The 14,794-nt window shown below is 36.6% G+C and overlaps 1 protein-coding gene across 2 annotated transcripts in view; it reads left to right on the forward strand.

Moving 5' to 3' along the window:
- The first annotated feature begins 14,199 nt into the window (after positions 1-14,199).
- Positions 14,200-14,794, forward strand: part of LOC148830690 (cell adhesion molecule 2-like) — a 691,585-nt gene continuing 690,990 nt past the window's right edge. For both annotated transcript variants that reach the window (XM_088921768.1, XM_088921769.1), the window contains exon 1: positions 14,200-14,325. In XM_088921768.1, the coding sequence (XP_088777894.1) occupies positions 14,268-14,325 (58 nt within the window). In that variant the 5' untranslated portion in view covers positions 14,200-14,267. The remainder of the gene's footprint in view (positions 14,326-14,794) is intronic.

Below are 14,794 nucleotides of genomic sequence, written 5' to 3' on the forward strand. Positions count from 1 at the left end.
CTGTATGTACAGTACAGTATATAACACAATGTTGTATAGATACACACTATACTGCATACAGTATAATGTTATTTACAAAATATACTAAAACACATCTGGCACTGGTAAAATGCTGGGAAAGAGCACTGTAAATGTAATTCACCTACAAAACAAATCTTAATATTTGCTTTCTGAATTGTCAAACTATCCACTGTCAAACTATCCACTGTTACTTGTTCCAACATGAACTTCATACTTGTTATGGTTCATACTTCTTCATACTGTGGGTAACATTATTAGGCAGGCAACACACCAAGACTCATTCTCACTTGTGCTCACTACGCTGCCTATCCTATACCACTAATTGCAGAACATCCTACCATCACTATCTCCCAGTTTTTAGAGAAGTGGGGATCTTGGCTACCCTAAAGCCACTCTGTCTTCCCATGTTGTTTCCAGGCTGTCATTGTACAGATGTGTTTCCATTAGGGTGGTCACTAGGATCCTGAAAAACTAAACACCTTGAACCTGAACATTTTGTTTTTTTAAATAAAATAAAAGTAAACTGAGTGAGTGCCTAATGTTCACTAAAAGTTTATTACTAAGTATTGCCATATCATTTTGACTAATATCAGAAACTTAACCTTAAGTTTACTTTCTCCTTCAATTAAAATGTTTCAATTATCTGATGAATAGTAGTAATAGAAGTCGGCTAATTTGTAGTGACCTATCAGATCAAATACTAACCTAACCACCTGTTCTCAGTCTGATCTGTGACAAGAATTTAAGGATGAGTGGAGGTAGCATTGCCTTGTTCTCAGATATATAATAGTATTGCCTTCAATCTCAGAACAACTTCAAAATCCTGGTCTGTCTGAAGCTGTCCAGTTTTATTGAAGCTTGATCACCAGTCTAATCTTAAGTAAGGCCTGGTAGCAGTTCCACATATCAATGCCTGGAGACACTGCACAGAGAAGGGTGCAGGTCTTTTCCAGTGGTATGCTGTCTTGTCAGTATGCACAATCTCCCTAAAGAAGTGGGTTTTAAAATTTGCTCACAACACAGCAAAAGAAATATACCCATCTAATTAAATACTAAATTATACTTTTATGAACAGAAATGTGAAAAAAATGCAGAAAAAAACTGTTTAGTCCCCAAATTACAATTGCGACTAAATGACCAACACACTTCTAAAAAGCAACTTAGTTATTTAACTTTACTTTAAATTGTAGAGTCATTAGCTAAACTGTATTTAGACATTAAGGCACTATATTAGACAGTAGGAAAAAAAAAGATGCATATCATATATAAACACACACTACAACTACTTTAACTTAGAGCAATAATTTAATGTAAAATCTGGCTGCCTGCTTATCTTGAATTGTTTTTGATTAGAACTAATCCTGAGAAGGTAAAAAACCTACAGTAAGAATAAATTCTGATAAAGAAAAACCATGGAAAAATCTTCCTTTGTTCTTTCAGGTGGCCAGAAATGCATTCTGGAAGCAAAGCTGATGTAACTGAAACCAAAAAAATACCCTGAAGAACGTAAAAAGGTTTAAGTCAGACAAACAGCACACAAAAATTTATGTTACATTCTCCCTCTTCCAGTCTCAGTAATTTTGTCTTGATTAAATTGTCATGAAATGTATTGTTCTTTCACAGTTACAGTATGTCTACCTGAGATTAAGTCAGTAGTTAAAGTACTCTTCAGAGAACAACTGACAACCCTCAGAAACCTGGGACAACATAATATCATCATGTATAACTCATACTGTATTTACCTTTTGTTTGACTGGAAAATGGCAATTTTAAAAAGCATAATACTTTCTAAAACATTTTTCAAAATAAAAAAAAAGCTTTATTTGACATTTTGCATTGTTTGATAGTGGTGTGCTTTAAGGCTGTGTTTTTAGGATATGAACATTAGGTTAGTATGCTTTTAATGTGCATAAATATATAATGCAGACTGATATAAATATTTAATTACAGATGGATTGGAGCAAGTAAATCATTTAAAAATTCCCACGATATGTGGATTATGATTAGGCTAGACAGAATTCCAGTTTTTATGGCACACCGATGCATAAAATCTAGATGTGTAAAAAATAACAGCTGGTTGTGTCTTTTATTTACTGTTTTTTATTTTAAAGTCCTTTTAAACAACTTATTTTACCCCACTAAAAACTAATTTTCTTAGGTGGGAATGAAGAGAGTAAATAAAGAAGGTGGTTTTACTGATAGGTCAAAATTCTATGTAAAATTTTAAATGTTTCACAACATTTACAGTATCAATTTAAATTAAACAGGGTCATATTTAGGAATAAACATAAGTTAGTGGCATATTTATGTTAGTACATAATTCCTACATTTTGTTGCATGAAATTAGTGCTGTGTATATACTGTACAGTATGGTATTCGAACAGGCACACAGAACTAGAGTGTCCCTCAAAAGTAAACCATTTTGGGATAAAGTCCAAAGAAGCTTACAGTTGTGGCTGTATATAGTCAGAAGAGGTCAGCAGATAAGTGTAATTAGAAGTAAATCTATGAAGTGCTGGGCAAGTAAGTATAAGAGATTCAAAAGATTTGAAATCTAAAAGGCAGACTGAAAATGAGCCAGATGTGGAGTTGTAAGTTCATGCTGCTTGTTAGCAATGAGAATTCTAGCTACTGCATTTTGCATCCAGCTGGTGCCCCTTGATAGAGTGCAAATAGAACATGCAATTCTTTGCTATTCCAGACATTTGTAGAGAAAGGTATGACAGAGAAACTCAGAGTCTCAAGCAGAAATACATTCTTAATGTTCCAGGGACAGACGTTGTAAACATCTTCATAGTGGAGAATTAGCCTAATAGCCATAGGAAGTGTCTAGTGAACAAGGACATGACATGATGTCTAAGCTGAAGCCTGTACTTCTATGTTTTGAGGTAGCAAGAGGCTGCAAAGATTAAACCTGTGTACAGTACATGCATCAGTCATAATGTGCAATGATACAAACATAAGACAAAGTTTACAAATAGGAGGAATATGTTGGGCTCATCTAATTGGCTACAAGTAGCTCATTGATCCAAGTAACTTGTTCAGTCATTTGTTGAAAGAAGATTGGGTTTCTGATTGAACATGACTGAGCAGCTTGTTCACAATCCTCGGTGAGCTACATTATGTATTTACTTTCAAACTCGGAGCATACTTCTAGGCTTTATCACTAAAGAGCTGACATGTACTGCCTTTCCTAAAAATAGCTCAGCCATGCGGACTCTAGATCTGTAACTTAAGGACATTTGTGCACAGCAGGCCAGTGATTTCCCAGCTAATAAGAGCCCATACCTCTAGAAATGCTCAAATTGTTAGTCACTATAGTAGAGGACCCCTGTCATGGGTAATCCCCCAGTCCAAAGTATTGCTTCCTGGTCCCATAACACCAGGACATTTTGACAAGACAAATTTCAAATTTAAAAGCTGTTCCTGAATGTAAGGATTTGTTTTGTTTAAATAGCCAGCAGTTATATCACCATGCAGCTCACAACTGGCAACCCACTGAAGCTAAGCAGGACTTAGATGGGAGACCTCCTGAGAAAGGTAAGGTTGCTGCCAAAAGAGGTACTAGTGAGACCAGTAGGGAATGCTCACCTTGTGGTCTGTGTGGATCCTAAAGCCCCAGCATAGTGATGGGGACACCATATTGTAAAAACAAAAGGTACCTTCCTTCAAATGAGACTCTCTGTGGTCACTGAAAATTCCAGGGTGCTTCTTGAAAAGAATAGGGGTGTTAATCCTGGCCAAATTCCCCCCTGGCTTTTACTAATCATGGCCTCCTAAAAATCCCCATCTATGAATTGTCTTCATCACTCTGCCCTCCTGCCCACCGATGGCCGGTGTGTGGTGAGTGTACTGGCACACTTTACTGCCATTGCTACAGTGGTTTGCATCAGGATTTTTTGGTACCATTATTCTATCCCAAGGATTAAAGCGTAGCAAATATCTTACTGCTATATTGCAAAATTCAAATAAGACTTATCTTTAAGTTCAATTTTACGTTTTTAAGTAGGAACTATATTTCCTGCTTATTTTCGTAGCTGTTCACATAACTGGCTCCTGTATCCATAAGAGAGAAGGAGGGATCACCTCTTGAGTGCCAGTAGAACATTTGTACTGTACAGTATGTCTCTCACTGATTTCATCATTCTAGAATGCTGTAGGGGTCAGTGTTTTACCAAAACCTGAGAAAGCTCATCCCAAACAATCCCAACCAAGCCACTGGAAGTGTTGAGCCCATCATGCACTACCACAGAGTATCTTTGTCATAGTCAGCTAGCGATATGACTCAGGCTTCAACCCATGACGTCTGGATCTTAGGGCTCAACATACACTCAATGTGAAAATAGGCTGAGCCATTCTGTAACCTGCCAGCTTCCCTTAAGATTTTCACCTTTACAGGAACATGTTTTGTTTTCTTTCTGAAATCTCATCACATTAAATGACTGCCTTGATATGCCCCTGTACAGAATCTTCAAAGCAAAAAAAAATTACTAAGATCATTGTATGAAAGTTGGAAGCTATTGTTGTGCTTTCTTTGTTTTGTACCAGCAGGCTTTGAGCTGCAATCTTTTTATTTTGTGTAAAGCAACAGAACCATGGTGTGGAAAGTCCACACCATACACCATACCTCTTGGTTGAAAGTCTTAAGTTGAACCACAAATGATTCCACCTTAAGAAACTTGTTTATGTATCATGTCAAACATAATAGGACATCAGTGTCGCCATACTCAACTCAAATGCATCTTTTAGTTATATAAAGTAAGCAGCATATTGAAAAAGCCAGAGGTCTAGAATGTGTTCGCAACTGTGGTTTATAAGCAGGTCTTTAAGTCATCAAGACTAACACCTGAAGAAATCAATTACAGTATATTGATCAACTTAAAGCAGGGCTGTCCAGTCCTCATCAAAGAAGGTCAGTTTGTTTTTCCAAGTTTTATTAATCACCCTTTAATTTCTAAAAAATAAATCATTCTGAACACTTCAGCACATGACGTTCAGAGATCATCTGAACTAAAAACACTAACAATGCAGCACTCAAGGACAGCAGCTGGCCATTTCTGGAGGACTCATTGGCTATAACCAATGAGATTATATCAAACTGTAAAGATTTGAAACAAATACGTTTTGATCAATTTTATATTACAGGCAATCTATAAGACCTGTCCTAGATCCAAGGACTATGAAACTGTTGATTAAATCTGACTGTAATATCGCCACTCAATCTAATATACCGCACTTTAAGCAAAATGTTTTCATGCAAATTTCTAGAGCCAGTAGTTACAAGTTTAGTAAAGACAGTCACCAACATCACATGCAGTATCTGTTTTGAAATTAATAGACATTTTTCCTCTCCATGTGGAGGCAAGTATCTCAAGTTACAATTTGGAATTGTGTATGCTTTGGGATCCACTATTTTACTTCTCTATAAAAAGAAGTGGATTTCCCACCTCTATGAAAATCCAATTTCTCTTCTACCACCAATGGTCAGTTACCCTCAGCTTTACAGTACAAGTGCTCAAGACAGGTGTTAAACCTAATAGGTTATAGTGTTTAAGTACTAGTACCAAGATCCACTAGATTGAATGAGCTCTGAGTTTCATGTTTGAATACTGTACTTATCAGGAAAATTATATTACTGTATATAATTATATACTACATCTTATTATAGCTTAAGGTACAGGGATATATAGTGTGTACTCTGAAGGAATTGAATGATACAGTATGTGCAAACAGGAAACAAATACGAATGATATGCATGTTGTCTATGATTGCAATTTTCATGTTAATAGAAAACAGTGCTGAAAGGGAAAGCCAAAATAGGCCAATTTAGTAGCAATCCTGGGATCTTTCTGCATTAAACCTGATCAAGAAACTTGTTCTCAAAGGTGGCCAAATTGCATAAGACTAGTTGATTACTGCGTAACAGCAAAGGGGTCAATAAGTGACAATAAAGAAAAATGCACTGATGTTTAATTAAATCTTTGACTCCAGGCCAAATGATGCTTTGGAGATGTGGCAAGAGTTTTATTTTTTAAAGAACATCTCCTGCCAAGTCAAATGTTTATTTAAAGTCTGAAAAAGAACAGCCTTTGCAAGACGTATTTTTAGACAGGTAGGCCAGCAGTAGTAGGGGAAACACTCAATATGTTTGTAACCAGGCCCGCACAGCTTGTACAAACATTCAAATACTGTTAGCCATTGATGAAACTATAAGAGACCAAGTCTCTGATAACCACCTGTTGAGCAAACTATGATGGTCATCTCTAAGTGCATGAATCGTAACAAACCTTGGATATAGAAACTAATATTCATCTCCGCTCAGAGTGCTAAAATCTTCTGCCAAATGCTTCTTGTCATTCCAGGGGTAATATTATGTTTGTTTTCTTTTAAAGTTTATTTCATGTTGGAATAAAGGGTATTTGCTTTGATGGTCATCAATACAAAATACAGGCTCAATGGCTCTATTACAAAGCAATTACTCATCCCAGAATCATCCAAAGATTCAAGATCTACAATGATGTAAGGAGTGATAAAGGTGATAAACATGATAAAACTTAGGTTCTGTTTGGATGCAACAATACTGTAACTTCAGCACTTAATTCAGAGGATTTAAAAATTTGCCTCAAAGACTCAGGACGTAACCTAGGCATCATATTAGACACAAGGCTCTCATGTAGCTCTCATGTTAAAACAGTATCTAAAACATGCTTCCTACAGTTAAGAAATATTGCAAAACTAAGGCAGTTTCTCTCCACTCAAGACACAGAGAAATTAATACATGCTCTTGTATACAGCAGGTTAGACTATTGCAATGCCCTACTATCAGGGAGCACCCACTACTCTTTCAACACCTTACAGCGAATTCAGAATGCAGCAGCTAGAATTGTTACGAGGAGCAGAAAGTATGACCATATAACCCCCATACTAAGCTCTCTTCATTGGCTTCCTGTCAGGTACAGGGCAGACTTCAAAATCCTTTTACTTACAGTACTTACAAGGCTCTCAGAGGTCATCACCTATCTATCTAATGGAACTTATTAATGTTTACCATCCAAGTCGCCTGTTTAGATCACAAAATGCAGGTCTTTTCCATATTCCACGCATTAATAAAATAACAGTTGGCATTAAAGCCTTTAGTTACAGGGCTCCTAGCTTATGGAACAGACTCCCACCCCATATTCAGGATGCCGAGTCAATCGCAGTATTCAAATGCAGACCGAAGACCTATTACTTCACCCGAGCCTGTTCACACCTTACATCATAGCCTGCTGCAACCATGGCTGCTGGTGCTGTTGTACAAGCCATTATATGTCTCTGTGTTGGCCCACCAGGTAGATACATCTGTTCTGACCAAACTATCCTATTCTCCTCCTCACATGTCTGGATGGCACCCGGGCTAAGCACCATCTGAGTTGGATGCTGCATCACTGCCATGGATCCAAGAGGAACATTGTGGATATAGCTATAGTTTAGGAGGAATTTACTGGTCTACAGAGATCTGCATGGAGTACTAACACACAGAAGACATTATGGATGGATTAAAACCCTCATTAATTTATTTCCTTTTTTAAATTATATAATGTTAGCATGCCCAAAGAGGTTGGGCAACCAGTTGACCTTGGACCCCTAGAGGGTTTTTTCTCCTTACTAAGGAGTTTTTTGGTTCCTCTCCTCTGTTGTCTTCTGGTCTTCTGTTCTGTATTGACAAAATGTATGGTCACTTGCATTGTTAAGCGCCTTGGGGCAACCTTGTTGTGAAAGGCACTATATAAAAATAAATTGAATTGAATTGATAAAGCTAAGTACAACTTGGGCAACACAAATTGTGGTCCAGCACCAGCTTTTTGATTCGTACAAGTGAAGAATGCAAATTAGAATACCATAAAAATGTACTGCTGCATGACAGTAAAACACCATCTGGGGTGGTAGCTTTTACAAACCAGAGGGCACAAGGGAAACTAAGTGGAAACTGAAAACGGGGTCTTTTAAATGTTCTAGGCTTAAAGAGTACAAGAAGAAGTCTAAGACGTTAAGCTTCAGAGGAGAACAAAAAAACGGGAGACAGTTCTCTTCACGGACAGGGTTGGAGGTTGGAGCAAACTTTCTAGCTTCTGTGAAATCCATTAAGAAAACAGTTGATAATATTCTTGTATCATTTAGCTGTTTTTTAAAAAAGATTAAATAAATAACTTCTTCCATTCTTAACCTTCAATCTGTTTCTTATGAGGTATTCATGGTGGTACACAGTACATTTTAAACTTTGACTTTGTTCTTAAAACTTTTTTCCTAGCATTAAAAACAAAAAGGCATGACTACTCAGCACTCAAGCTTCTAAATGCCATAAAAACCCATACAGGGATGGAAACAAATAGGCAGATAATCCACCCATTAAACAAATAAAGGTGGACTGCATTTAGTGAATACAAATCAGATTCAACACTGTATTCAGCGCAAAAAACATTTTAGAACTGTTCACAGCAAAAATGTTCTTCCTTCTTTACATTTGAGCAGCTTATGTAGTACTCAATACACCCTTCTTTGTTTTATTTGAATATATATCTTACTATACCTACAGTACAAGTCTTCTACAGAGTGAAACAATTGATCAATTGCCATCTGTTTTTTTCATTTGTAAAGAACTGTAGACAATAGCTAGTTGCTTAGTTTCCAGTAAAAGTAGTATTGTTCATTTTTGGCTTGCAATTCTCAGAATCTTGAACATAAATATTGGAATTTACAACATTCAGAAATTCTGTTGTCATAATGGATTTTTTTAATGACCGCAAAAAAGTTTACAAATTCAATGGACAATGGTGTAGAGGAATTTTACATACAGAAATATTTTATGAAATTGGTTCCAATTAATCAATCTAAATGTGAATGTAATTAAAGTTTACCAGTGAGAAAATCACAGGTACTCAAAAAAGCAGTGACTCAATTGTATCTTGGGCATTAAGACTTAATTTGTGCCAGCTGATATTTGGACATCCATAGTCTGAAGACCTTGATTATGTGGTTGATTCAACTGAAGTGATTTCCAATTCCATGCATGCTGGCTTGTTCTCCTGGATTCTTTTCAGTTATCTGTACTATAGATGAAATGGCCTGATTTTACAATTGGATTTTATCAGAGTCCCTATAAAGCACGTTTCCAGAAGGTGCAATGTCTTGCAAAGAATCATGCAAAGCACCAGATCAGAGTTGCTAGGATTGATAAACACAAACTGATTCACTTTACTAAAGCTTATAACTACCTCATATTGTACAATACGTTATCAGATTGTGGATGAAAACTGTTTAGCTGTCTCAAAAGACTACCTAATTGTTCCACCTGTAAGTTAAGAAAATTAACATACAGTATAATGTATACTATTTTTTTTTCTATGCAAAACATTCACTGGGCAGCCTCTTCATAGCATTGGGAAATCCACTGAAAAACATGATCAAACGTTCAGTCTAATGGAACTGTTTGTCCCATTTTCAAAGCTATCGCAAGAGCAGGTTTACCAAATATGGACAAGATAGAGTTCCTATTTCACCACCAAACTTGGGAAAGCAAATACTGGATGTAATGTCACCAGCCTGGATTGCACAACATCATAACAACTGGAACATTTTAAAAGTCGTGCATCATTGATTTTAATGTTGCCTACTAAGCTGATGTAGCAGCTGAGACCAGCTTAAACAGAAATTCTAACAGTATACTTTGCTAAAGTCAAAGCGACATGAGTCTTTGAGTCCAAAGCATGAAGGTTTGTCTTATTTTAAAATATTAGTGACATGAAATAGCTTCTTAAATTTCACGGCAAATAAATTCTACCACTCACTTTTTTCTAGCCACACCGCAGTGCAGGAAATGACAGTTTCTCAAATTTTTAATACATTGGGAACTCCTCACAGATGCTTGGTATTCCCTAAATACATAGCAATTTCTACACATTTTAAGGCATGATGACTGCATGATCACTTCTCTAATCGGTTAAAGTAGCTCATGAAACATGTTTATTTTGTACTGATTGGTGACCTTTAAAGCGGTCTACTTGAAGGACACTTGACTTTTATTCAGGTTTTCTGTGGAAACCACTGTCTGAAAAAATGTATCAAAATGTTACCTTTAAAAATTCTCAGTCAACTTCCTGTAAGCAAGCCAATGTTTAAATCTTGCTTTTATTTTAGTTATTTTTGTGGGTGATCATTTTGACCTGTTTTCAGTGCTGTAGATTTCAAAAAGTAACCTTTGAAAATAGCAAGTTACTTCACTTAATTTTAACCTTTAATTAAATTAATGACAAAATAGCTAATTGTGCAATAATCTGAGAGTAAGCAGTAGCTTCAGCTAGCTATTACATCTTTGATAAATAAATGTCAGGAATGTAAAAATATTGCAAATATGTTCAAGTATACAGCCAAAGGGGCGTTTTACTGTCCACTATGTGTTCGCACAAGCAGTCAGATTTGTTGGCCTTTGCACTTTTCTTGAAACAGCAGTGTACAATCTCAAGATTCTAAAGATGATAAACAATACAACTCCCAAGTGGCACACAAGTTTGAAATGTTGCTTGAGAAAATCCACAAAATCCTCTGCAATTGCTACCACATTAGCCGTTCAGTATTTCTATGGCTTCAGACATCTGCTAAAATATCCTGGAATGAATTATGAAATCCAAGACAAATGTTGAGTAGGCTACTTCATGGATGTAGCTTCCAAAAATTTAAATACAAATGGCAAATGGAAAGAATTTTCAGTGTTTTGGCATATGGTTTTTGAAAATATCTCATTGTTTCTTTGCTTTAGTTAAAAAAACAAACATCCATCTACATACACCCATTTTGTTAACCAAAACATAATTATTATGCATATTATTGTTGTTTTTAATTACATTTATACAAGGAATTTCTGGAAACTCCACTCAAAGCACTTTACAGGTAATGGGGACTTCCCTCCACCATCACCAATATGTAGCACCCACCTGGATGATGCGACGGCAGCCACAGTACAGACAGTATGCTTACCATATATCAGCTATCAGTGGGGAGGAGAACAGAGTAATGCAGCCAATACATAGATGGGATTATTAGGAGGCCATGGTTGGTAAAGGCAAATGGCAAAATTGGCCAAGATGCCAGGGTAATATCCCTACTCATTTTGAGAAACAACCTGATTTTTAATGACCACAGATAGTTAGGACAGTTTTATGTCTCATCCGCAGGACAGTGTCTTTTTACTGTATAATGTCCCCGTCACTACACTGGGGCATTATAACCAACAGACTGCAGGGTTAACACCCCCTACTGGCCCCTCTAATACATCTTCCAGCAGCAACCTTAGTTTCTCCCAGGAGGTCTCCCTTCCAGGTACTGAGCAGGCTCACACCTGCTTAGCTTCAGTGCATTGTGTGTTTCAGGGTGATATGGCTCTAGCCAAAACTTACATTTCTTTGAAATTCAAAGAAATAACTAACAAAGTTAGCTGTATTTCTGTTTTTGTATGTACATATACAGTACCTAAAGCATACGCAAATGTGCCTAGGATATAAAAACACTCTGAATGTAAACATTGCACATTACGGAAACTGCACTGTGATCCACATTTTATTCTTAAATGTTAACATTGCAACACCAAGTACTTGAAAATGAGGAAAGAAGAAATGTCATTCTGTCTAATAAATAATGGAAGACTGTTGCATTGGACAGTACATTGAAAATCTTTAGGATTCAGGATATTTTAGAAATTGGACAGGGACTGTAACCATTCCCGTACCCCTGGGACACAAACGTGTATCGACCAAGTTACTATTCTTAGATATCATCGTCTTCTACAAAAACATAAAAAGAAGAGAGGCTGCTTGGGTGGGATATCATGCCAACATGAGAATGACCTAGGTCAAATAGCAAGTGTGAAATTAGGGACTGAAATGGCAAAATATTGCTGGATATAATTTGTAAAAAATACCTTTTCTTCTGTACCAAGAAGCATTGAAAAGCAACTTATAGACTGAGTATTGTGCCTGCTCTGCTGCTGTAAAGTCAAAATAAGAAAAAAAAACAAAGTGTCTATACCTAAAGTAGAAGCTATTTGTTATTCTAGTAAAATTTACATTTAATGTGTTTTTGCTCAAATCACTTATCACTTATAATAATGTCTTACAATAAATCAGTGAAAACCACAAAGAATTAAGTCTTCATAGTGCATTTTCAGATGGTTTTTCCTGTAATGTAAAGTGCAAAACTACCTTCTGGAACATGTATAAAACGTAAAAATCAGAACAGAACTTCATTGCTTTCTTTTTGCAACGAATTGCATTGTTTTTCTAGTTTTATAAGATTTAGAAAAGTTCACAGATCTGACCCTTCTTTCTGATCACCTCTGCTGTACATCTATCCTGATGAAATCTAATGTGACATTTCACTAAAGAATATAGTGTCTTGAAAACAAAATATGCAGAGTACAAAACCTACGTTTACATAGACAATACTAAAATTAGCAACTATCAAATCTTGTTATCTTACAAATCAGTCAGCAAATGCCAGAAGCTCAGCCAAGGAAGTATATTTTAAGGGAATATAAAACCGGTTTTCAATAAACTGTTTTGATTAAATGCTGCAGGAAAATACTAAAGAGGAATTTTGACAGAGTACTTAGTGTATGAGTTTAAGAACAAACAGCGGTTCATGAAACTGAATGAAAATGCTTTTTTAAACATTAAACATTTCCTCACAAGTGGTAAAGTTCTCCATACCATCACGCAGACAGAAAAGATGCATATATTCAAATATCTGGATCAAAGTTGAGAAAGGTTGTGTTATAAGTTAAGACTAAGTAATAAAACACGTGTTGTAGTCATACCAAAATGCCAAAGCCATGGATACTCTATCGATACTTAACATTACAGTCTGTGACCATGTGTTATCCCAGTTTGATTAACTTGTTTTTCCAAACGCCATAGTGGAATGGACCCATCTGTAACTGGCTCTAAACAATCATTTTACTGTGGGAACATCTCTGTATACAGTAGATATACAATAACAGACCCACTTAAAGTGGGAATAACAATGAGCTATGGTCCAATTTACTCAAGAGTAAATGTGGGGTAGAAAAAAAAGTCCAAGAGAAAGGGAAGCGGTTGTCAGCGCTACACCAATTTAGATCTGTGTCTGAGTTCAATTGTACTGCTAAAGCATTAAAAAAAATTCTACGTTGCCATAATTCAGATTAGATAAAGTCAAATTAAGTTATATACTATATATAAACTGTATATAATCAATTTTCCTTCGGGATCAATAAAGTCTTATCTATCTATAATTTTACAACCGGACATGTTTTAAACTATGTGCGCTTTCAAAAATGAAAATGTTTAACTGTTCATAACACTATGACATCGTGAGAGTTCTGTAGTGAACAAAGGGCAAGGTACCTGTATACTGTACGTGGTAATACTGTGGGTGGAAAGGCAAATCAAATACTGAGAGTTCAGTAAATATCGCATAATATGATGTGTAATTTAATTTATGGTACACGCAGTTTCTTTAGGCAAACGAGCGGTAAACTTGAATAAACTTTGAATTCAAGGTCTGGTTCCTCTAGCAGCGTGAGCAGTCATTGTCCTTTCAGAAACACACTTGTCCTTCCCAAGTAAGAAGGGGAATCTTTATTTTAACAGTGCTCATCTTAACTTCAACGCTTCTGATTGGGTTACAATTGCCAGCAACCATATAACAAGGCGGAGCACCTGCTAATAAGTCTCACAGGATCCGATACTGGACGGTTGCCTTTAGCTTGAAATTACTGGATAATCAAGCGCAAAGGCGATTTGAATTGGACATTGTACATGCCAATCTCCGCGCACAGCTCAGTGCCTGCTCTTTGTTTTCCCTGGGTTTCTCTCGCCCAGCGGTTTCCAAAGCCACAGCTCGTGGAATATTTGTAGGCGCCCGCTATTGGTGAAGCGTCTTCATCTGTCAAATACGTAGGCGGGACTCGGTTTGCTGCGGCTCCTGGGCTAGGGAGGCTGAAACTGCACTTCTCTGTTTCATAGCAAGAGCATCTCTTAGCAAGCAGTCACAGTAACGGTGTCTCAGCGCCAGGATCGGGAGAACTGTGGGACCTGACAAACATCACCATTCGCACAGGAGCGTATAATTCTCCACTGTTTAAATTGCACGCCTCACCTGGATACACCACAGTCTTCATAAGGAAAAGAAGCGAGACGAGTTGCCAGCTCACTTAGCTGAAGGAAAGGAGAAGAATGATTCTCAAGCAGCATTTACTTATTCTTTACAGCTTCTGTGGGATCGTTTTAAAAGGTAAAGTAAAACTTTAAAGTTAAACGACTTGCGATATAGGTTTTTGGCCAGACTCTTCTGACTTTTCCAATTATAATCCTGGCACGTTGGATGCGAGTGGGTATAGGGGTATTTTATAACGAATGCTTTAAGATGTGATGGAATGACAATTCTGATGTTTTCATTTGATAAAAAATGCATTTTGTTAGGCTGCAGGCTCTCAAAATACCATCGTAATTAAAAACAAAATAACGTGGAATGTTCTTATTTCGCAAAAGACAAAAGCATAAGATTAAGCAGTTAAGCATTGCGTAGCATGTATTAACGCTAATCACATTTTAAGTAATTGAAATTAAGCAAGTTACCAGAGCATTTCTTTGGACGATTATATTAAAATGGAGGTGAACCCCTGATACTAGATACAGTATTTTCCTAGTTTAAAAAAATCAAATCTCAGAGGCGAAAGCAATAAAAATGAAAATGGTTATAC

This window comes from Atractosteus spatula, chromosome 7 (assembly GCF_055471065.1).
Source record: "Atractosteus spatula isolate fAtrSpa1 chromosome 7, fAtrSpa1.hap1, whole genome shotgun sequence".
Classification (NCBI taxonomy): domain Eukaryota; kingdom Metazoa; phylum Chordata; class Actinopteri; order Semionotiformes; family Lepisosteidae; genus Atractosteus; species Atractosteus spatula.